The 22,961-nt window shown below is 43.0% G+C and overlaps 1 protein-coding gene across 1 annotated transcript in view; it reads left to right on the top strand.

Annotated features, from left to right (window-relative positions):
- The window catches only part of LOC128259670 (MOXD1 homolog 2), a 116,680-nt gene extending 95,004 nt beyond the window's left edge, over positions 1-21,676 (top strand). The window contains exons 8-12 of the mRNA XM_052992198.1: positions 1,536-1,705; positions 1,794-1,956; positions 3,752-3,887; positions 12,760-12,928; positions 16,239-21,676. Coding sequence (XP_052848158.1) covers positions 1,536-1,705; positions 1,794-1,956; positions 3,752-3,887; positions 12,760-12,928; positions 16,239-16,550 — 950 coding nt within the window. The 3' untranslated portion in view covers positions 16,551-21,676. The remainder of the gene's footprint in view (positions 1-1,535; positions 1,706-1,793; positions 1,957-3,751; positions 3,888-12,759; positions 12,929-16,238) is intronic.
- Positions 21,677-22,961: the final 1,285 nt, after the last annotated feature.

Genomic DNA, 22,961 nt, shown 5'->3' with positions numbered 1-22,961 from the left:
ACGGCATAGTTAAACAATTTTTTGGTAATTGAAAATTGATTCCCTGCTACACGACAAAGCCAAAACCCATTCGGTGGCCACTATGAAAATTAATAGAAATAATCTCCCCTGCAAATGTGCAAAGCAAATTTACATATATTCCAATATATGCATATATATGCATATAGTTATGGGTCGACTGTGCCAGCAGCGGGCGTAAAATTCAATTCATTACGTAATATTCTGGCCGTTGAGGTTGTTAAATTGCAAAAAGGAAAACACATCGGCAGGCCAAATGGAAATTTTATGCAAAAGGTTTTAAAGTTAATATTTTTACGTAGGTTCAATGCGATTAAAGGGGATGACTCAGAACGGGAAAAGGAGCAGAAGGAAAGTAGGTCAGTGGCTTGGGGTAGTGGCACTTGCAGGGCAGAAATATATGACAAACGCAATCAAAAATAATTAATGCGATTTCATACTAATCTTAAATTGGTGCATTCAATATTCAAATAATTCCGGTTCGTTAATTGGCTTTTCTTTTGAACGAAATTGATCAAAATTTGTAGGGGAAATATTTTAAAAATTATTAAGAAGCGGATTTGGTCGAATTGCGGTCGATTTAAATGCACCAAAAGTTTAAGCTGATATGTTATTGTTGTAATCAAGTTGTAGGGATAAAGGATTTAAACAAGATTTAAGCTCAGATTTACGAGGCCGCCACAATAAGGGAATAACGCGAAACGCAAAAATGGAAATCAATTGCCAGCTGAATTCTGAAATGGGCTCCTCCAGCAATGCCAAGCATTTCCCGCGAGTATTTTGATTGGCATACTATAACCCCACACCTCCTCTCCAACCCACCCACTGGCTCCCACGCACAACAATTGAAATGCCAAACAGCCGAGTGGCAGCCGGGCAAAGAAGCGCCAAATTTATATGTAGCACATGAATTTCAAATATTTTTTCGGCTTGGCAGGCGACACGCGGCCCTAATTGAGTGTGGCTGTGGGTGTGGGTGTGTGGAGCATGGAAAATCAGGGAAATCGGGGAAATGGCCCGGGGTGCCAAGGTCCTGTGTATGAACAATATTCCACAACATTTAACTAATTGAGCCAGCGAGAGGCAAACAACGCGCCCCAAAAATTCAAAAATGCAAAATTTGATTTGTGAAGAATTTCGTGGAAAGAAGCAAGGTCCCTAATTGATATGTGGGTCGTACGGGGAGCGAGTCTGAGTCTGAGTCTGAGCCAGACTGCATTGACAAAGTTGTTAAAACATCAAAAGCAGCAATTAGAACGTAATTACACGTTCTGTGCCAAATCGAATTAAAAAATCAACGTTCAAAGTTAAATAGAGTGTCGAGTGCAGGCTGATGGTTGTGGGCGATGGGGAGACACTGATGAGCGATGATAACGAGGTTGGGGTTTTCACATTCCGCTTGTCGCGCTTACCACGGCAGCTTTTAGCAGAGCTTCTCCCACCCACGATCCCCACCGTTAATTAAAAGCAGTGAAACGTTTTTGAAACCGAACCGAACTGAATTCCACTCTCCGCAGGTATGGACCCCAACTGGCGACACATCATACCGCCGGGCCAGAAGCGGGTCGTTTCCGAGGGCCAGTGCATCGAGGACTGCACCGGCTACGCCTTCCCCCAGCAGGGCATCAACATATTCGCCGTGATGATGCGCACCCACCAGATCGGCAAGGAGGTTAAGCTGCGCCAGGTGAGTGCCCTTGGCTACTGGGATACCATTACCGTACTTAAATGCAATGCTAATGAGCTAACCTCTGCATCTAACCCACCCACTCTAGATTCGACAAACCGAGGAGCTGCCGCCAATTGCACACGACAGCAATATAGATGTTGCCTATCAGGACTTTCGACGTTTGCCACAATCGGTGCATTCCATGCCCGGGGATAGACTCATCGCCGAATGCATTTATGACAGTTCGTCACGAAAGGCAATTACCCTGGGTAAGTGCTGGGGAGTGTATATATGTATATATACCTATGTGTGCTTGGTTTTGGTGCAGTTCTGCTCAGAAGAGGGTGCACCCGACCCAAACAGCCATAAAGATTGCACAAAATTCAGTAAATTGCACAAGGCAAGGACGACGAAGCCAGCTTTGTCGTGAGCGAAAATGTTCTATGAAATTGCCGATGGCGCTGGGGCGTTACCAGGAGGTGGCGGGGGACAGGGGGGTGTGGGGGGGGGCTGTGTAAACAGGCAGTGGCAACGGTGAGCAATCGTCGTTATGACACATTTAAATCAGCCAAACGATATGCGACAGTCGGCGGTCTGAGGAGAGTCCTGAGTCCCGAGTCCTGAGCGAGAAACCGTTGCACACGAAGGCCCAAGACAAAGGCGACGGCCACACTTTCGAGGAGAAGGAGCAGGAGGAACAGGAGGAGCAGGAGGAGCAGGTGGATCCTGCCGGCGAAGACAGAGCAGCCACGTCATTGTAAAATACATAAGCCAAGACAGGGAAACATTTCACTTAGCACAGGGATGGGGTGGCATACAGGTGCTATAGAGGGTGTGGGGTGTGGGTGTGGGTGTAATGGGTGTAGTGCAGTCCAGGTCTGCTCCTGTTGTGACAGCTGCTCAGGGCTCCAACGAAATGGACAATGCGGTACAATAGCGAAGTGGAGTCTGGATAGAGGTTGTTATTAATGAGATTGGAATAGTGGAAGATGGCAAAATGTGAAGCTGACACAACAGACAACGATAATGGAAAGAACTGATTTTGAAGGATGGGGAAGAGGATAGTGAACCAACTGGAATTCAATTCAATGTTAGTTTTTAGGGGAATATGTGGGAGAGAGCTACTTGTTTTCGTTAGTTAGTGAGATCCATGTATTCAACCAGACAGATAGATGAAGTGATAGCAATCTCAGAATATTAGTACACAAAGTGTCTTTTAAAAATTGAGTTAGTAACGTAAAGTAAACTAAAAACTAAAAACTTAAGCTGATCTTGATTGTTATTTCATTCCTACAAAAAGTCATTGCAATGTTTCGTTTTATTTTAAAAGGTTTTTCAAATGTATTACATGTTTTAGTCCTACAAAGTTCATGCCAGTGTCGCAAGTACCAACCACTTCACTACAGTCCCATTATTTTCCCCGTGGAATGGTATAAAAAAGCACCTAACGTAAATTGACTTTCTTGCTTGCTTGCACAAATTCAAACACAATTCAGCCGACGAGGGGGAACAAATGGGGGAGTGGGGATTTACGAGGCGGGTGACAACTCTCAATAGAGACACTCGGATTCTTAATAGACAAACGTAACGATGTTGCAACGTACAGAATGGAACAGAACAAAATAAATCCGAAGACAGTGAGCAAGTCAGTGAGGCGTGCGCCCGGAAAAATAAAGCGGCGCCCAACTGGAACTCAAATAACACCCGTGCAGGCAGCAAATGACGACGTTCTGTTCCCAGCCATCAGCATCAACGCTGTCTCCGTTTTGCAATATTATTATGATGGCGTCTTGGCTGCTTTACTGGGCTGCCAGCTGCAGCGGCCGCTTAATTTTGTCCTTTGTTGCGAGCCAACCAAGCCAGCCGACTTGAGCCGGAGGACGAGGACGAGGACCAGGACGAGGTCTTACCTGGCCAGCCAGCCAGGAAATTGTCCATTCTCTCGGTGACAATTTTTGCATTCTACGGGCTGGGCATGGGTTCGGGGAAAGCCTGCTTTTGTTTTTCACATCTGCATTTCTTATGCATTTCGTCTGACTTGCTGTTCTCTTTCCTTTCGCACAGGTGGACTTACCATGAAGGAAGAAAGCTGCACGGTGCTGACACTCTACTATCCACGCCAGAAGAAGCTGACAACGTGTCACTCACTGCCGAGTCTGCCCACAGTGTTGCACTCGCTTGGCATCGAGCAACTGGCAACGTAAGTACTTCATATTCTCCCCTCTGCCCATCAAAGTTGCATGGACAGTCCTGGGTGGGCGCATTACGGATCCGGATCCGAATCCGGTGCCGATCATGGGCTAATGAAAATTGACACATTCCGAATAAGAATATGTACCATGGAGAGCAGGAACATTTCAAAGGGAAATGGAATCCATTATGCCGAGGGTTTATCGTTCAGTGGTTCGAATGCTGTAAGTGGCTAGCAAAGGTAAAAAGAGTACTTAAAAGGAATAAAAAGGAATATGTTTCAAGGGCCGCGCGAGTGTGTTTCTAAAAAGATATATGCACGGGCACTATTGGATAATTAATTGTAGTAGATTGAACCCAAAAAGTTAGCTCCCCTAGCTCTTCCAATCAATTTACTCGCTTTTCACATTTAATTTGGATCCATTGTAGCTTCTCTCGCCCACTTCACCTATTCTCCGACCCGTACTCTTCATTCCGCCCTCTCTACGTTGTCGACTTGTGTATAAGGAAATTCGGTTTATTCCTCTGTTGACTAAAGTAATTGGTGATTTAATGATGTTGTTGCATAACCAAATCACCTAACGAACTCGCAGTGGCAGCCAAACAGAGCGCCAGGATGGAAAGTGGAAGGACGAGAGGTCGGGTCCTCGTTGCCGTACTCGGGTATTCTCAATTCTGAAGTATTTGCCTAGCAAACAATCGGAAAATGAACTGAGCACTGCACCCAGTGCTCTGCTCTAATTGAGAATTGTGAATGTGGAAAAATAAATTACGAGACAGCAGCAATCCACGACCTCGCCGTAGAGACCTCGCTTTTATTTAGAAAATATTGATTTCTATTACCGTCAAGTGCTAAATAAACAGTGAACAGGACCCTGCCATCCAGCCACCCTGCCACCCTGTCCCCCTTTCAGCCATCACTCAGCCGTCATTCAGGGTCCATTCAGGGTCCTTTAACCCCCACCCTGCACTTGACTCTTCGATGGCTTTGGTGGTGCGGCCCCAATCGGTCTGGGATGAATCAGCACGAGCCCATAAATATTGTATTAAAGCGTGCGCTGAAAATTAGTCGAAATTAAGCCAGAGTCTTCGAGCCAAGGACGAGGCACGCCCTATTAATCACTTCCTATTGACACAAGGCCAGGTCCGAATCGAATCAAGCCAAATCAAAGATAATTTTCTACGGTCTGCCGTAGCTCTCCACCGCAAATCAAAGTAAACGGCATAAATGGATTACTGTTGGCCTGGGCAAAAAGGTGGGCAAAAAGTAAGGAGCGGAAAACAAGGCCACGTAAATGAGTTACAGTCGAGACGGCGATTGCCGTAAGATGAAAAGCCACGGTTGAAAGTGTTAGTTAGGTATTTGCGACTGATTGGTTTTAGATGGGACGAATATAAAGGAATACCAATCGCTATCTTCGCAAAGGGTTGGCCGAGATCTCCACAACCTGCAATAAATTCAACAAACCGGGCCGGATCCTATCATATTCGAACGCATTTCATGCCACTAAGCCCGGACAATTGAAGCGGGCGAACACAGACCCATCATCTAGCGGCTTTGTCTGCTTACAGCTTTTTGTTGTAAGTGATTGTGGAGCGGAGGCCCAGGGAGCATGCATTGGCCCTTTGTCCAGACAATGTCCACTTCATGGACCCATGGACCCGGCCAAACACCGGCCTCCTCTCCTCTCCTCACCGCTCCGCCCGACGACATCTGAACTGAACTGCGTGTACCCGAAATCGACATGAATTGATAAAGTCATTTGCAATTGTCTGTCGTTATGGGACTGCCATGGCCGGAATCGGGAAGGGTACGGGAAGGGTACGGGAAGGGTACGGGAAGGGTACGGGAAGGGTACGGGAAGGGTACGGGTTCAGGCCTTGTTTCGGGCCATCTCGGCTTGTGCTATTGTTGCCGTTGTTGTTTCACGCGCTTGTTGTTGTTTGTTTAATACGTTGCCGGTCCGCGTTGTTGCTGTTCCTGTTATTGTTGTCGGTCAGTTATTATGGCCACTGCAATTTTGTAGCGCTTAATGTCCGGCTACGGCTCTGTGCCCCTTCTCCGGGTCCGAAACCCACAGTTCCTGCAACCGAAAGTGCGAATGCGATATGAGGATTAAAATTCATAATGAAAACCCGAACGGCAACAAACGAACGAATTCGGTGGGCTGGCGACTGAAGGTGATGGAAATTCAACAGACCCAACTTTGAATGGGCAGTGGGGCGGCTGGGGCGGTTGGGGCGTGGCAAGGACTGCGGCTCCTATTTGTTGTATGTCTAGATGGCCCGCAGGTACCGCATGTTGTGCGCATCAGGTTTAATTAAACAATGATAGGAAACGAACACATGCGAAACAATAACATCGTTGTGCCTTTGGAAAGGGAACTGTGTACATGCGGTTCATTTATAGAGTGGCCCCTGTGCACTCAGAAGTTTTCAATCCTTTTAGGGCAATTAAACAAGCACAGAAAAGACAGTCGCAAAATAAAAACAAAATATATATACACTATGTGAGCCAAATGCAGGTTTTAGACTGTAAAATGCCATTATAAAATCTTCACGCCTATATGTTATAACTATTTTATCACTACATATTTGGCACATTCATTAAATTATACTCAGCAGTTTCGATTCCATTACACTTCAGTAAAATCCTTGAACAAAATTGATGGTTTTTATCTCCTGATTCACACAACAGTGGCTATATACAACCGGTGGCTCGTTTCGATTTGGCATGCCACGCTGAATGATAAGCTAATGATGCACACAGGTCGTAGCCAACAGCATCGGGCGGCCAAATTGAGGCTCAATTGGTCTGCAACTAATGTAATTATAAGCCACTTGCAAATGCCAGCCGGTATCCTCCCAATCACACTCGCCCTTGCCCCTCGCCCCTTATCGTCCTCGTTCGACTCTGTCTCTGTGCTTATTGTGGTTGAAATTCAATTTAATTTGATACGCACAGATTTTCGGCGAGTGTATCAAAGGGGTTTCCAAAATTGTTTGCAGTTCAACTGTGGCTCAATTGACCAACACACGGACACACTCAGTCAGAGTCAGGGCGAGATGCGACACAATAACCAGATTGGTGATGATGGAGCAAGCCCGATAGGGAGGGGGGAGGGGGTTGTGAGGGTGACGGGTGGTGTGCGGATGTGCGGATGTGGGGGAGAATTATGGGCGCCCATCAGAAGGCTGGACCACGTTGTCGTCGTCGTCATGCAAAACTCATTGAAGTCGTTAGCGAGCGTCGGGGCCCAAGGACATAAAGCACACAATGCGTGCGGGGAGGGGGCAAAAGGCGGGTTCTTGGGTGCAGGGGTGTAGGGGTGTCTGCGAGGATGTGCAGTAGCAACAGGACATCGCCTGGCTGGGAAATGCAATGCAGCACAGTGAGAAACGATTCTGGAAGTTGGTAGTTCGTAAGGAGGTTACAATTTCGTTGCTCTTTTAATTCAGCGTATTATACTTACATCCAAACTAGAATTAATTTATATAACCTTTGTTTTTATTGAAATAATTTTAACATTAGAGTGCTTAAAATAGTTTGACATTGTTCTTTTCACAAAATTGGTCTTCTCCCTCAAATGCTATCGAGTAAACTATAAGACATTTCAAAAGGCGTACTGATTAGGGCCCACCTGATTCAAGAGGCACATATATCCTTTTAATTGTCTACCAGCATGTTTCCCATATTTTTTTACAAATCACGGAAATAAATAAATTATATATATTCTTGATCAGCAGCACTAGGAGAGTCAATCCACGTCCGTTTCTTCGCAATCTTTTCTATCAGATTTAAAGCTACATGCATAAATCTTTTCAAAAGTTGTCTTCCTATTGCAGTTAGTATTTAAGTCGAAACAATTAGAATATACCTTTGCCACAATCCATACTGATTAACTGGCCCCTTTCTTTCAGTGCACCTGCTGAACCGCACAGCTTCATTGATCATGCGCCCGATGGGCGGTCTCCTCACCGCCACATACTCGCACACGGTTCATTCCGTTCACGAGTCCTTTGGCCAGTGCCTGATTCCTGAATCGCTACGATGCCCGGGCCGATTGCCCCGTTATTGGCTTAATTTACGTTTTACGTTTTGGGGTTTTGTTGCCTGATTTTTCCTTGCGGCCCGACGACCATTTCGGGTGCGCTTTTTCGAGCGCCAAGCGAAACGAGCGCGTCGGAAAAAGGGAAAACCAGAAAAAATAATGTGATAGTGGTTTTTACAATTTACGCACTTGCCATGGCCACTGAAATTAATTTTAATTGTACGTGCGTTTGTATCTGCCTCGCCACTGGCCTGGATCTGGTGCCGGCATTAAAATCAAAGTAATTATTCAAGTTGTGTGCATTTCCATTCCCGCTCTCCGTCTCCTCTGTTGTTTTCAACTCCCCTCCCGGCCGACTGACTGCCTTTGTTTATTGGCGTTTTCTGTTTGTTGAGCTACGCAAATTGGCTTCATTTTATAGTGCTTGCCGTTGGGTCGCAGCTTTCGTTAATTGTTTGGGGCTGAGTGATATAGATATCCTCTTTGTGCCCAGTTTCCTCCTCTTCCCAAAAGGGAGCCTCATTAAGGCTCATGATGATATCCTTTATTACTTTATGACTTCTCCTTCGCGGCCATGCCTTCGTCCTTGCATATCGGATGTCTTGGTTGCACACACGGAATTTTTGGTCTTGCGGCTCCGTTCGCTTTGTTATCGATACTCCTTGCGTGGCTCATCGCAATTATCCTGCGAGGCGTGTCCTTCTCATCTTGTTGGGTTTACACTTTTAAGTTGCGAAAAAGTTGCGTTGAGTTAGTTAATATCCAGGCAAAGGAAATCTCGTTGATGTTTAAACGGCTTTGTGACTTTATTTTGCTTTCCTTGAGAATACCATACACCAAAAGGCTCATTATTATGGCATTATTATGTTAAACATGCTGATTTAATTTTCTCAATCTCACTTTAGTTCGCAAGAATAAAGCACTTTGAATGTACATAGTCATAAAAGTATTCCAATCTTAAGTGTCGTGTGTAAATTTTAATAAAACTAATGCTGCCCACTATGTCGAAGTACTACTAGCTTTGATTTAAAGCTAACTTGATTTGGACTTTCTCTTTCTGTTGCTTGATTCAAATAGGCAGATTTATCTTATATCCATTTTGCTACCCCGACCCTGGCCATTTAAGTTTTCATTTGTCATCAAGAACGGTCATTTGGTCGTTATGCCAATTGCAATTGCATTCGGATTCAAAATTGAATTCTGCCCCCATGCGAACGGGAGGTCATAAATGCTCACAAACATACACTTGGCTTCCATTACAGCCACTGTGCCACGCCCCCCTCCGCCTCCGCCTCCTTTGCGGAATTGCGGCGTCGTCATAACGCTACATAAATAAACCCATTGCAGAGCGCATTGCAGTTGGAAGGCGGTGTGGAAATGGATGTGCATGCGGATTGGCACAAGAAGTGCAGCAGGAGCTTGGAGTTGCTGCTGTGGAATCCATGACCATGGCCTAGAGCTGGTTCCGCTCGAAATGCATTTCGGGCCTGGCATTGTGATGTGCCATTGGATTTTATAATCAACAATGCCAAACCAGTGACTCTCCATCCCATTCCCATTCCCATTCACATTCCCACTGCCCTTGCCACTCCCATTCCCACTCGCAATCCAAATCCGGATCCTTTGTCCTGCCGAATGTTGCTGCTGGCTAGTTGGCTGCATTCCTGTTGCTGCCGGGCCATCATTTTAATTATACTGAGTGCCAATGAAGTCAATGGCGATAAGGCTAAAACGCCGACGATTGATGCCGCACAGCGGGGCGTTCGAGTGGCGAGTGGTAGGTGGTGAGTGGTGGGCGGGGCAACATCCTCTCTAGGATGTTATCCCGTTTTTACATTACCGACATCTGTGGGGGTTTCCACTGCATTTATATTTATTGTGTGTGTGTGGGAGGTCACGGCAGCTTCGGTTACGGTCATGCAGGCCGGATATATTAGCAAGCGAACCTTGCACCCCGCCCTCAACCTCCCCCCACTGCCATCCAATGAACCGCACTGCAGATACACAGCGAGAAATGCGAAGCATCTTCAAGATACAAGAACGCGTGACTAAGTGACTCAATAAGTTGGAGGAAGAATGTTTGGCCAACGAAGTACTTGTCTGGCTTGTTTTACATTTAAATAAATCGAAGACTTCTCTAACAATTATTTGGGGAAAAGATAAAAAAAAAGAGAAATCATTGGAAAATTAATCACCACTCAAAGTATTCTAGTTGTATGATTTTACAAAACAAATATAAAATTTTACAATTCTCAACTGAATTGTGCGATTCCCAGCCTTTACCTTACAGCTTGTGGTTTTTGACTACGGCTTATAATATCTTATAGAAAAATTTAATTAGAAAATCTATCTTACTTAAATTTATATTATTGTTAAATATTAATAATATTCAAACAATATTTTAATATGGAATAAGAATTTTGTAGTCTCATGTCTTTACACAAGAATTTTTTTTGCTAATAGTGCTATGATGCATACTAAAGAAATAATAATAATAATAAATTGCAACTTAGGTTACAGTTTTTTCTTATGCAGAGGGTTATAAAAGGTTAAAGGGTTTTATGAGTTCGTAGTAACATGGTATCGATACTGAAATGTTTGCTCCTGGTTCAAACTATTACATAATATAGAAACCATTAATTTTTCCTTCTACACATACTCTTGACATTAGTTAAAATGTAAAATGTTGTGCTGTAGCCTTCATAAATTCAATTCTACTTACAAAACAGCACTTAGAGTAAATTTTTTCTAGTGCACTGCACTGCCGCAAAACAGATGGTCGGGGAAGGGCGGTGCCATATATTATTTTATATTATTATTATTGCGGGACGCAGGACATGGAACCGGACCGCACGGACATGGACATGGACATGCGGACGACTCGCACAAGTGGCCAGCGCCATTAGAGGAGGCAGGCGAGGGGGAGGTTTTGCAATCAATCCGCAGACATTAATATTTTTCGTGTTTCCAACCGCAAATTGTTGCGGCTGTTGCAGCGGCACTTTCCACCCCTCTCCGCCCTCCTGGTTTTCCCGCCGCAAGAGTCAACCCCTGCCTTCCTGCCTCCCCGCCAGCACCTTTCTCCGTGCGGAGCGGACTATCGCAGACACAACCCTCGATGCGGATTGAGTGGAATCATAAATTAATTAAAAGAGATTTGTTTGCGGCTTCCAAAGGATTCTGGCAGCCGCCAAAAACAACTCGCAGGAGGGCACAAAGAAAATGTGCGTTGCCCGTAGCCCGTAGCCCGCTATGTGTGTGGGCTCTATGAAATTAAAGCAACATTTTTCGTAATGCCCGGCAAAGAACAAAATTAATTAGCCTAATTGTAAGGGCGGACGGACATGTCGAGGGGCAGACAGTGCTGGGCCAACCTAACCAAACCTAACCAAACCAAACGAAACGAAACGAAAAGAAACGAAGCGAAATGAATGAATGGAGGGAATGAATGAGACGAGATGAATATATAGAAGGAATTTATATTGCACAGCATCCCGGCCAGGGGTGTAGCGCACAGAAGGGGTGAAGTCATGGCACGGATTATCTTTCACAGGGGATTACAAAGTAAACTCTTTAGAGTTACTTTTCAGTGAGTAGTTTAGCCAGCTGTAGGCTTGTCAGTATTAAAAACCCAAAAGGATAAGGGATTTCACTTGGCAATAATCTATTTTCCAAAAAGATTTACCAATAACAGAGTTTATAAGTAAAATAAATGTAATTAAACGTTGATTCAAACTAATTTTTTGTCTTGGTAACTTTGTTGTTAGATTCTTTGAAGAAGCTTCACCACTAAATGATATACACAACATCTAGTTACATCTAGTCTTATGATAACTAACTCCCAACCGGTAGTTTAGCCAAAAGAATTTATAGCCTAACCAAAGTAGGAAGGGGATTTACAGAAGGTGAAATACAACCTTTATATGCTTTTTTTCTAAACCAATTCAGCTTGGGGACTTTCACTTTACTACTGCTTATCTGGGATACATAAAAGGATCTTTCGGTTCCATTTATCAATGTGTTCTCGTCTCCTTCTTTTGTAAAATCGGAACAATCTGATGGCAACTAATGACAATAAATCGCTTCCAGTCTGATTCCAAAAAAGCCACATTTCTTCGAAGCCTTTGAAAAACCATGATAAATAGGGAATCCTGAGTAAAAACAGAAATCAAATTAAACAGCCAGATTATACATATTTGTTATAGGAGAAAGACCCAGGAGCAGCAGCATTGACACAATTGAATAATCAGCAAACAAACGGAGCCACAGAAATGACTTCCATGAGCCAATCCATTAGTCATCTCCCTTGGCTTTCCGGTCGGGGGGTTCGCAACCCCCCGGACTACGCCACTGATTGCCTGGCGCTGAGGTTTTACACTTTTGGCCCATTTGTTAGGTTTTTCCTCCCCTCGAGGTCTCTGTGCCGGTCCTTGTGCGGTTTTTATTTCGCTTTGGCAGACCGAAATTGTAACAACGTATTTGACGCGTCACAAATGAAAATCTAAAAGATTAATTAGCTCAAGTTTTTGTTGAGCGCGCGCCTTTGCCGACGAAAATCCGAGCGCAAATCTGCCAGGACTTACCGAGAGCAAGGACCCCGCAAGGACCCCTCGATTCTGGGGGTAAAAGTTGAAAATGTGCTGGCAAAGCGCCTTTTCGGGGTGGCAGAGTGATTCGGGGCCCATCGCCCATCGCCCTCCATCTCCACTTCGTTTTGCGAGTGTAATAAATTTTAAGTCCTAATCAAAGTTGACAATAATAATAAAGTTAATAATGTTATTTAGCGTCTCGCCCTCTAACGCTCTCTTGTCTCCTTCTCTTATCTTGCAGCGACTCGAACCCCGTGCTTATATCATCGCCACCCGAATTGGCCGGAATGACACTGGAGGCACGTCTGATATCCTACGACTGGGAAAATCAATTTGGCGAGTTCCAGGAGGCCACACGCAAGGGCAGCTTCAAGCCCATCTGCTGGGGGGCCAAGAATCATGTGGTGCCGGTAAGTTGAAGACCGACCTCTCGGTTTGTGGCGCGTTTCTATTTTTTTTTTGCCAGCTATGGTCTGAAGATGGAGTGCTCCAGCTAGATGGCGAATCTCCCAATCCGCTCTGTCACAGTCGAAATCACATTAACCCTTTTTATCTATCTGGGCATCTCAATCTCGTCCTTCTCACTACGCTCGTTGGCCCTAATCGCAGGGAGCATTTCGCTCGCCCTGCTGCTTTACATCCATCAGCTTAATCAGCTAAATTGCTAGACAATATCTGGGATAATTTTTCTTGCTGCCATTTGATGGCCCCACCCACACGGAGCAGGAGCAGCAGCAGCAGCAGGAGCAGGACGCAGACAAGTGCTCATTTATTCATCGAGCGGGGGGACCTAAAGCAGAAAAGACATTAGGGCCATCCCACATCCCCCACTTTCCACTTTTCACATCCCACATCCATCGGTTGGGGCAAAATGCGGGTAATGTCTACCGGAAACCGCACGTTATAAAGTGCAATCAATTGCATTGCGGCCATGGGCAGCGGCGTTCGTTCGAGTTTGTTAGGCGCCACTTTACGGCAGTCTGGAGCGTAGAGTGTGGAGTGCAGAATGGATAGTGGATAGTGTATAGTGGATAGTGGGCTTCCCTTTGGCTCGACTGAGTCACATATATCAGGCCAGCACACGTACGACTTCGACAACGATCATTCTAATGGGTCACACAGTGGAGCGAGCCGAGCGGGCCGAGCTGAGAACAGGACCAAGCGGCGGAGGACGATTCCCAGCCAGCTGGCTCTAATTCACGTTCAAAATGGTTTAGACCGACTGACTGAATGCTCCCATATGAGCATGATTCTTTCGCATTCTCTTTTCTGGGCTGCCTTTAATGCTGCTTTGCACTGTGGAAATTGCGGGAAATTGCTTAAGTTGGAAATTGTTGCCGTTTTGATGCCACTGACTCCGTTCACTTTGTGTTTTCGCCAGTGGCGCTGGCTTCGGAAATTATCAACGCTTGAATTGCCATCGATTTTCCGTGCTATTGCGTTAAATGTTGTTGGCCTGGCCGCTTCAGTTCGGTTCAGTTAGGTCTCTGCCACTTTTTGTCGCTGTCCTTTAGTCAATAATTCATTGAGCAACTCAACCGGACCCGGGTGAGATCTCTCCCAGATCTGCCGCCCCTGCCGCCATCCACTTGACGGACAGGCCCATCGAATTTGTAAAAACCCTCGAAGCGCCCAAATTAGCAGGGAAGCGGGCAAAAAATGCCATAGTTCTGCGTGTGGCTGTGTGTTTGGCCAAAAGGTGAACGGCAGTTAAATGTAGCGGAAAATATACAGCGGCAAAAAGGTGACAAAGGAGCAAAGAAGTAAAGAAGTCTGTGTGTGATTAGTTTTCACAAAGCCCCCAGATTCCGGGGCTCGGTGAGTCGGAAGGCCTAGTTCCTGGTCACAAAAAGATCTCCGACTGACAAGCTGATGGGGCTCAGTGAGCAATCGGCTGGGGACTCAGCTCAACGGATTCCGGACACCTACCAACTGAGAAATACCCTGGAAACTGATTGATTGACATAAAGTATGGCTGAGGCGGAGCACCGTACAGAGCAATTTAGACTTTAGTGTCAACTGCTTTGCAAGCCCTCGCTGTAGGTCAACTTAATTAGCATAATATAAAATATGGTAGCACACTTTTTTGGGCCTACTTTGGCTATCAAACCGGTAAAGCGGAGCCCCCCCCCCCAAAAAAAAAAGGCCAGAGCAGAGCAACCTAATTAGCATGTCAATCTCTGCACACAGACACGGGAAAATCTATGGCCCAGCTTTGGGGCATGGGAAAAGAGTGAGCCATTAAAGTCCCAAATTTATGCATAAAACAAAATTGCACATTTTATACAGTTCAACCTGAATGGCCATGGAAACAACAGCGGCGGCGGTGGCACAAACAAACACACATTCCTTTTCAATTAAAATGTCTGTCTGTGGCAAGAAGGCGAACTCTTCTGAAGCCCACACCTGGATACGTCCGTCGCTTCTATGGCATTCCACTCAGCTCAGGTTTTTATTCGGACTTTTCCTGATCGCCCCCAAAACGATTCACAAAATGCCTTTTCAAAAATTCAACAACCTACAACGAGCTCTGCCATCCTCGTCGTCGTGGCCGTCGCACGATTTGCATAATATTATTAGTAAACACTCGTTATGAAGTCAGCCACGCCCACCGTCCGCCAACCGCCGATGCCGCCCCACACAAATGCAGACATTCGCTAGATTTAGATTTTCGACTGGGCATAAAATATTTGACCGCAGCACAAGTCCCAGGATCTGCCCGCCACCACTCGCACCTATTTATAAACACAAATTTATTCAGCGTAATTAAAACACAAAATTTTGCCGGCGAATTCACTGGGGACTCCAGCAGTAAACACCGAGTGGGCGTGGGAAGAGTGGATGTTGAACTAGCTCTGAAGCTTCATTGTTTTGAAATTGTACCAGGATTTTACCTAAGCTTGGGTGCTATTCACTTTAACGCTTTGCATCTCTGTTTTGAAAATGTTTTGGTTGAAACCTTTTCTGTGGTATCTTGTTTAGACTCTTCGATATATCCATTCCATTTACAACAATGTTTTAAGACTTCTGCAGGTCTGTCTTAAATACGAAATCTAATTCTAGCACTGATAAAAAAGTGGATCAGTAAAAATAAATATCTGACTATTGAATTCAAACTAAATACTTAATATTTAAATTAAATATTTAATTATAATTTTAAACACAATGCTTATTAAATTGCGTGATATAATATTAAATATTTTAATTAATGCTGAATATATTGGAAATTAAATTAGTTCCTTTTTACATAAATACATTTTATTGATCCAAATATGGTTTAAATTTAAATTAAATTTTCAGATATTAAAAGCAATTCCGAAAATAGTCAAATAAAAAATTGTAAATTTTAAAATCAAACGAAAAATGTTGAAATTAAGTACAAAATATTTAGATTAGTATTTTTTCTTACCAGTGAGAAGAAATTCAAAACTGAGATATCAAAACAAAAATAAGTTCTAAATACAACTTCGGTATTTCGAAAAGTGGAAAGAGTATCCCTCCTCCTTGGCTTTCGTCCTTTTCCGTTTTTGTTGCACTGTCAACGGCATAAATAAGCTTTTCAATTTCCGCGCTCGCTCGCTCGCTCCGTCTCGAAAGGACAAAAACCGAAACAGCGCTGGGAAAGGAGAAAAATTTAATTAATGTCGTTATTTATTATATACAGATCCAGAGCCGCAGCCCGCTAATGTTTGCCATTTCCTCTGCTCTTATCGTCCACAGGGCTCCGAGTTCCTCGAGGGCTACAGCATAAATGTGACCAAGACCTACAAGAAGCACCGGCGGTGCAAGCCCAAGCGGCCCCTGGCCCCGCCCACCGAGCGGACCGCTCAGCCGCCCGCCTCCGACCTCAGCGAGCTGCCGGTGCTGCACGAGCTGGACAACAACAACATCATCGAGGGAGCGGCGCGGAGCAGTCGCAGCTCGGCGACCGACGTGCACGGTCTGAGCCGCGGGAGCGGGCGCCAGTTTGTCAGCTGCCTGCTCTGGCTGGGGGCCTCGTCCTGGTGGCTCCTGCTCATGCTCAGGACGTGAGGGAATTGAAGGGGCCCGGCGATAGCGGGAATCACAGGCACCACCGTCTCAACACACTTAACTAACCATACAGCTGCAGAACAGATGGGAAATCAGTGAAAAACAAAAACAAAATGGAAATAGTGTACTGAAATAGCGAACGCAACTCAACTAGAGCTACAGCTCTCTAACTGCAAATGACATCCTTAATCCTACTACAGATACAAATAGCAGCAGAATTTTCATTCTGCGCAGAGGAGGACAACATGAAATATTCATAATAAGCTAGCATATAACAGCTTTTCCCGATCACCCCTCCCCGTACACCTGCTGGTCCCTGACGCCCGCTTATTTATGCTCCTCCCTCCACAGTTTTGTTGATTTTGTTCTAGAGTTTTAGTAAATTATTAATGATTTTTTTAAGTAGTCTAAGCTGGAAAAAATACAAACAAAAGTAAAAATACAAAAAAACAAAAAAAAAAAAAATCAAGCAAAAACAAGCAAAACAATGTCGAGAAAAAACCGAAAAGCAATAATTAGTTGTTGTTGTCGTTATTAAATATACAAAATGCGAAATTGTAAAAGATACAGATATTATAGATATTATAGATATACACCATGACTACATATATATGGAGCAGTCATTCCTTCTACCATAACGGATATAAACCATACACCTATATTTAGATATCTATGTATACATATAGGGTCTGACTTATGTAAAGCTTGAGCGTCTGATGGGTTTTGTTGGGCATTGCAAGAAACAATCGTAGAAGGGAAATGGCATCAAGTGGCAAGTAGCAAGTAGCAAGTAGAGGAACGCGCATCAGGCCCTTCATCCCTCCCCAGTTAAGTTTAGTCCGAGCTCTAGGTGGAACTAAGTTCGAGCGAAAAAATCATAAATACATCACACAAACACAACACAAGCATGCATAAACTTATACGTCCATTTAAGAAGCGAATCGAGAGAGAGATGCGAAAGAAAATGATTTAGTTTAACGTAATTTTTAGAAAAGACTAACTCTGTGTTGCAAAAGACTACGAAAGGAAATTCATTAATGACAAAAGCGATAACTAAGACTCGATTTCCATAGAGATTCTGTACTAATATTATGAGAATCATGTCCTCACACCATTTTATAAATATTTTAGGCTGATTTAAAAGCAGGTTGCAGCTAGGATAAGCAAAGTGAAAGCTCTTAATCCAATCCAACTGCAGTTTGCACATGCAATTTTCTCATTTTTATTTTATTCTGACAACACTACACTCGCGCTTTAATCCTAAGTTTCATTCAGTTACCTAATGCAAATCTACCTGCTCTTTCAGATACAAAACGAAATTAAGGAAAAGAAGCATAAATATTCAATACACTCAAAGTGTTGCCTCCACTCTTTCTTACTCGCTGTCGTTCTACTAATATTTCTACGTTTAACACGATAGGCTATAACTCTCCTAGACCTAAGTTGTAAATATACTCTAGCGGACGGAGAACGGGAAACTAAATGCGGAATTGCAAGGCAGGAAGGCCGGAAGGTCGAAAGGTCGAAAGGTCGGAAAGGCGGAGTTTAAGCATTATACAGGGTGTGTGATTAGGTATGGCTCTCGATCAGCTCTAGCAGCTCTAGGCGTAGGATTGGATGTCTCACTATGTCTCTACATATATAGTTGGACACAGATAGACAGTTAGAGGACATTTAGCAATGTACGACGGCGCCGCCAAGATCTGCTCGAAGTAGTAAAAATATACCATATACATACGACATAAACAAAAAGTAAATTTATATATACACATACGATAACTATACTATAAAGTCTATATATACAATACCATACATCTATAAGTAGTTACGTGGTTCGTAGTTGTAAATGTGAATGTGAGTATTTTATACAAAACTAAAGAAACGAAATAAAAAAGAAATAAAGCAAAGCATGAAGCGATAACAAGAAAAACCATTTTTATACCAAAAGAACGAGAGCGAAAGATGATAAGCCCCATTAAAGCGATCGAGAGTAGTCGCATGCTATATATACAAATCATATATATATTTTAGGATAACTGCTGTAACTAAGATTAGAGACAAGTTGGCGTAAGCAGAAAGCAAATGCAAATGCAAAGTTGAAACAATCAAAATAACATTTAAACAAAAAGCAACATAAAAAAGAAAACACTTTTTTGCGCTAAACTATTAAAAGTTTGCCTCACACACACACACACACACACACTCGGGCACTCACACTGACAAAACTTTGGCCTGTTGGCGGAAAAAAAGTGAAACTTTGTGGCAGCCAGAGGCGCGGCCTTTATATATGGGCCATGCTGTTTTTGAGGTTTTCCCACTTGTCGGCCAACTTTTTAATGGACCCCTCCCTTCCTCTCCTGGAATCCCATCCCATCCCTTCCAGTTGAATGCCAGCGCCTTCAGCCGTGTTGGCGGCCCCAACTAGGTCTAATTAGGAGCGATGAGCAACCGACATCGTCCTCATAGTTTGGCTTTCGATTCGCCCGCTTTGTCCTTTGTCATAGCAACCTGGCCACATTTTTCCTTTGCCTATTTTTTACCTTTGTTTGGCACATTAATTAAACTTCTTGCCCGGGAAAAGCCAGAGAGGGGAACTGGGCAAAAACAAGGCGCACAATTACAAAGGCCAGCGGAAGGAAACTAAAACGAAAACATTCCTTCCTTGGCTCGCCAATTGGAAATTAGTTTCGCCAACTGGCGGGTAGACACAAGACAAACTAAGTCACACACAAAAACAGAGGGAAATGTATTCATATAATTTAATTAAATGCAAACAACAAAAACGGTTTTGGAAAATGTACTTGCGATAGAACGATAAAAAAGTCGGAAAATAGTTTCAAAAACTACATATACAAAGCGTAATAAAAAGGAACTAAACGAAAGCGAAAACTAAACTAAAATAATCTAATTAAAGCTAAAAAACAAAAATACACAATTATACTGGAAAAGCACATTGGGGCAAAGGTGTCTTGGGGATATAGATCTGATAAAGAGCTGCAACGACTTGACCCAAAGTCTGCGCAGATTAAGCCAATGAATCGGGCTTCTTGGCCAAACTTTTGCTGGCACGACAACAATCCTATTTGAAATGCAGAGCAGAGCTTTAAAGTGAGTCTGTGCTCCCCGGCTTTGGCCATTTTCAGCCACTGGTGGCTCAATCTTCTATCCGTCTATGAGCATGTAACAGTTTCCCGCTCCGCATTGCCCGACTCTGACTTTGGTCCTTTGTTGGTGCAGAAAAAGCAGATGCAGAGGACTCCATTCAGGAAACTAATAAGTTTTTTAAAACTGACCCAATTAGCTCGTTTAACTTGTTTCCCCATTTTGTAGATGCCTCAAAGACACCTTTTGTTCGTCCACTCAAAAGCATCTCGAGAACCAGGCAATGAACCTCCACTGGAATCCAGATTGGAGGCTGTCAAAGTGGCAAAGTAGCACACACAGAACACACACCGGCACACTCAGAGAACACTGTAGCACGTTAGTAGTACCAAGATATGTGTATATGTTCTTAGGCCCTCTATTGAAAGTATTTATTTTGCGAACGAGGAAAGGCGAGGAAGTGAATGAACGAGGAAATGGAGAGAGACAAGAAACCAAAACAAAACACAACCTACCTAAAGCGATAAAACAAACCTAACTATTTTTAGTATGTACCTTGATTTTTTCAAAGCGAAAGAAACCCTGAGCGGACGTTGAGAGAAGCTGCGAGATGCCCCGAGGAAAACTAATATTAATAGATATATATATGAGTAATATAGCAAACGTAAAAGTAAAAGCAATAATGAACAAACGCATAGCTATCAATAGGAGGATCGAGGGAGTAGGCTAAACAAATACTCTAACTATAGGCAAAATATAACACTAAGACATAGTTGAGGATCGATGAGTGAAACGTGTAGCATACTTTTTTGGGCAGCCTATTGGCGGAAACGGAAATGAACCGAGCAAAGAGAGATCGGAATTGGAAACGGGAACGAAACGAAACGAAAACGGAAATGGGAACAGGAACAGGGGCAAGCAGTGCGCAAGTTAATGAAAGATAGAGAAGGCAGAAATCGAATTGCATATGATTAAAACATAAAACAAAAACTATTTTAAAGTAGAGCAGTTTGCAAAAAGTATTTAAATGTGTCGTTAGAAAACCCCCAAAAATTGTAGTTGCATTGTCGTTAGCCATAGTAGCAAAGTTACATATTGAAAAGAAGACGAGGACACAGGAGCAAAAAGTAAATGGAGGAAGAAGCATACATACCATACATCAATCAAAGAGAACTAACATAGCCGGCATCTTAGTAACATCATCAGTATTTGTGTATAAGCCCTGCATGAAACGGAATACATACAACAGGCCCACATAGATACTTATACATATGCATACAAACATATAAATATCGTAAAATACGGATAAATATAGCTGAAACCAACCATTCACAACCCCAAACAGGCCCCAAAAAAATCTTAGAAATCATTCCCCAGAAAAGAAACTTAAAATAAAGCCCGATATAAGGATAACACCATTTGATCATAAGCTACAGACAACTGAATCGAGCTCTTGGAGAATGGAGGCAACTGTACTTGAGTAAAGGACAGCAGAAACCACAGTTAAAACCTCCATAATGCCAGTAAATCCCTTAACGGGCTTACCTTAAGCGCTCTTCAGTCGCCGCCACCTGGCCCAAGCACATTTTTAGTTCGACCTAACCTCAAACTGAGCTCAACCTAACCTCAATCTGTCTAAGGATGAAATGCAAGCGGTTGCCTCTACTCTCACAGCCAAATCAACAGTCATAGCAACACTCTGGACACAGTTACACACCTTTACACACATTTTTGATACCAAACTAATTGATAATGAGAAGCAGGATGAGGAGAACAACAGGACAGGCAGACGAACATCATTTATCTATTGTGAACTACATCGTTTGATTGTGAGCTAAGTTCCGACTACTACAACCACTACTCTCTATGAATGTTTTTAAGTTATTCACTAAAATAATTTTGTAATATACTAAAACCGCAAGCTAAGCAACTTTTACTATAACAACAAATGATAAAAACCGAAAAAAATAAAAAGGAAAACAAACAATAAAATAAAATATATATTAAATATATATATATAGAAATCGACAGATGTTTTTATTGTTTTTCTGGATCATCCTGGGAAAAATTCAATTGTTAAAGCTCTTGTTGAGAGACAGTCTTTTCTCTTTTTTGTCTGATTTAAAATTTTATACTCGTGGCGACTACAAGTGAAAAAGTATTTTTACAAATATACCTTGGTATAGGTAGATTATACCCACTTAAATTCCTGCGAATTTATTTATGCAAATTTAGTTAAATGCAAATTAATTACATAACTGCCTGTAAAAGCTGAAAACGCTGCCAAATGAAAATGTTTACAAAATGCAGCAACAAAAACAGCGAGTTTGAGGACTCCTCACACACGTACGCGCATACTTTAATATAAACAAGCAATACAGAAAAGCGGGTAAAAGCGAGGTAAGCCTCGAAGCAAAAATTATTTTTGCATCATTAATTTACATTTATATTCAATTAAAGCGCAAACACATTGCCAGGGGGAGGCCAACAACGGGGGGTTGGGTTCGAGGGAGGGCTTGCAGTTGTGCCAAATGGAAGGCGCGTGCCTGTCATGCCACTGGGCGTGGCACTTGGCAAACACACGGCAAGTCACAATGTGAGAGCAATAGTTGTCAAAAGAAATACTCCGTATGTAATCAAAATTTTCGAGCAACGAGTCTTAACAAATCGTAGCAGTACTAATGAATATACATAGAGCAAAATTAATTACAAAATATACACATAACAAGTAACAGACAAAATATTCCACAATCAAACGATTTTTACAAATTTAATGGACTCCCGTCTTCGTATTTTTTTTCGTTCGTTTCTTTTACCAGTTCTAAATAATTTTTACTCGGGGGGTTTAATTAAACAACATTTAAACTTTTTTGCTCCATCGTACATAAATTAAAAGTTTGTTATTGGCATTGTGGGCGGATGCAATTTGATTAATTATTTTAATAATATTTGAATCACTATGAACAGCAGTACATGCAGTGACGATGCGCACCAAGAGTGTGTGCAAGGGAGAAGACAAAATATAGCCGAAAAATTGAAAATATGCTGTGATGGAACACCAATAAAAGGTGTCGCTTAAAACAAATGGTGTGCATACCAAGACCTTACGAACATGAATTGGTTTTGGAGAAAGGGCTGTGAAAGTGACCTACTAAAAATGATTATTGATTTGAAACTTTTGGCCCGGCTTGGCAAAATTCACCACTTTCTCCTTTTGGAAATACGACATACTTGATTAAATCCGATGCTTAGTATAAAATTAAACAAAAAATACTCAACTTTTTTAGCACAGTTTAAATTTTTATTTTT

The sequence above is a fragment of the Drosophila gunungcola genome (assembly GCF_025200985.1).
Source record: "Drosophila gunungcola strain Sukarami chromosome 3L unlocalized genomic scaffold, Dgunungcola_SK_2 000009F, whole genome shotgun sequence".
In the NCBI taxonomy this organism is placed as follows: Eukaryota; Metazoa; Arthropoda; class Insecta; order Diptera; family Drosophilidae; genus Drosophila; species Drosophila gunungcola.
The sequence above is the reverse complement of the archived record's forward strand: the minus strand, read 5'-3'. Positions and strand labels throughout refer to the sequence as shown.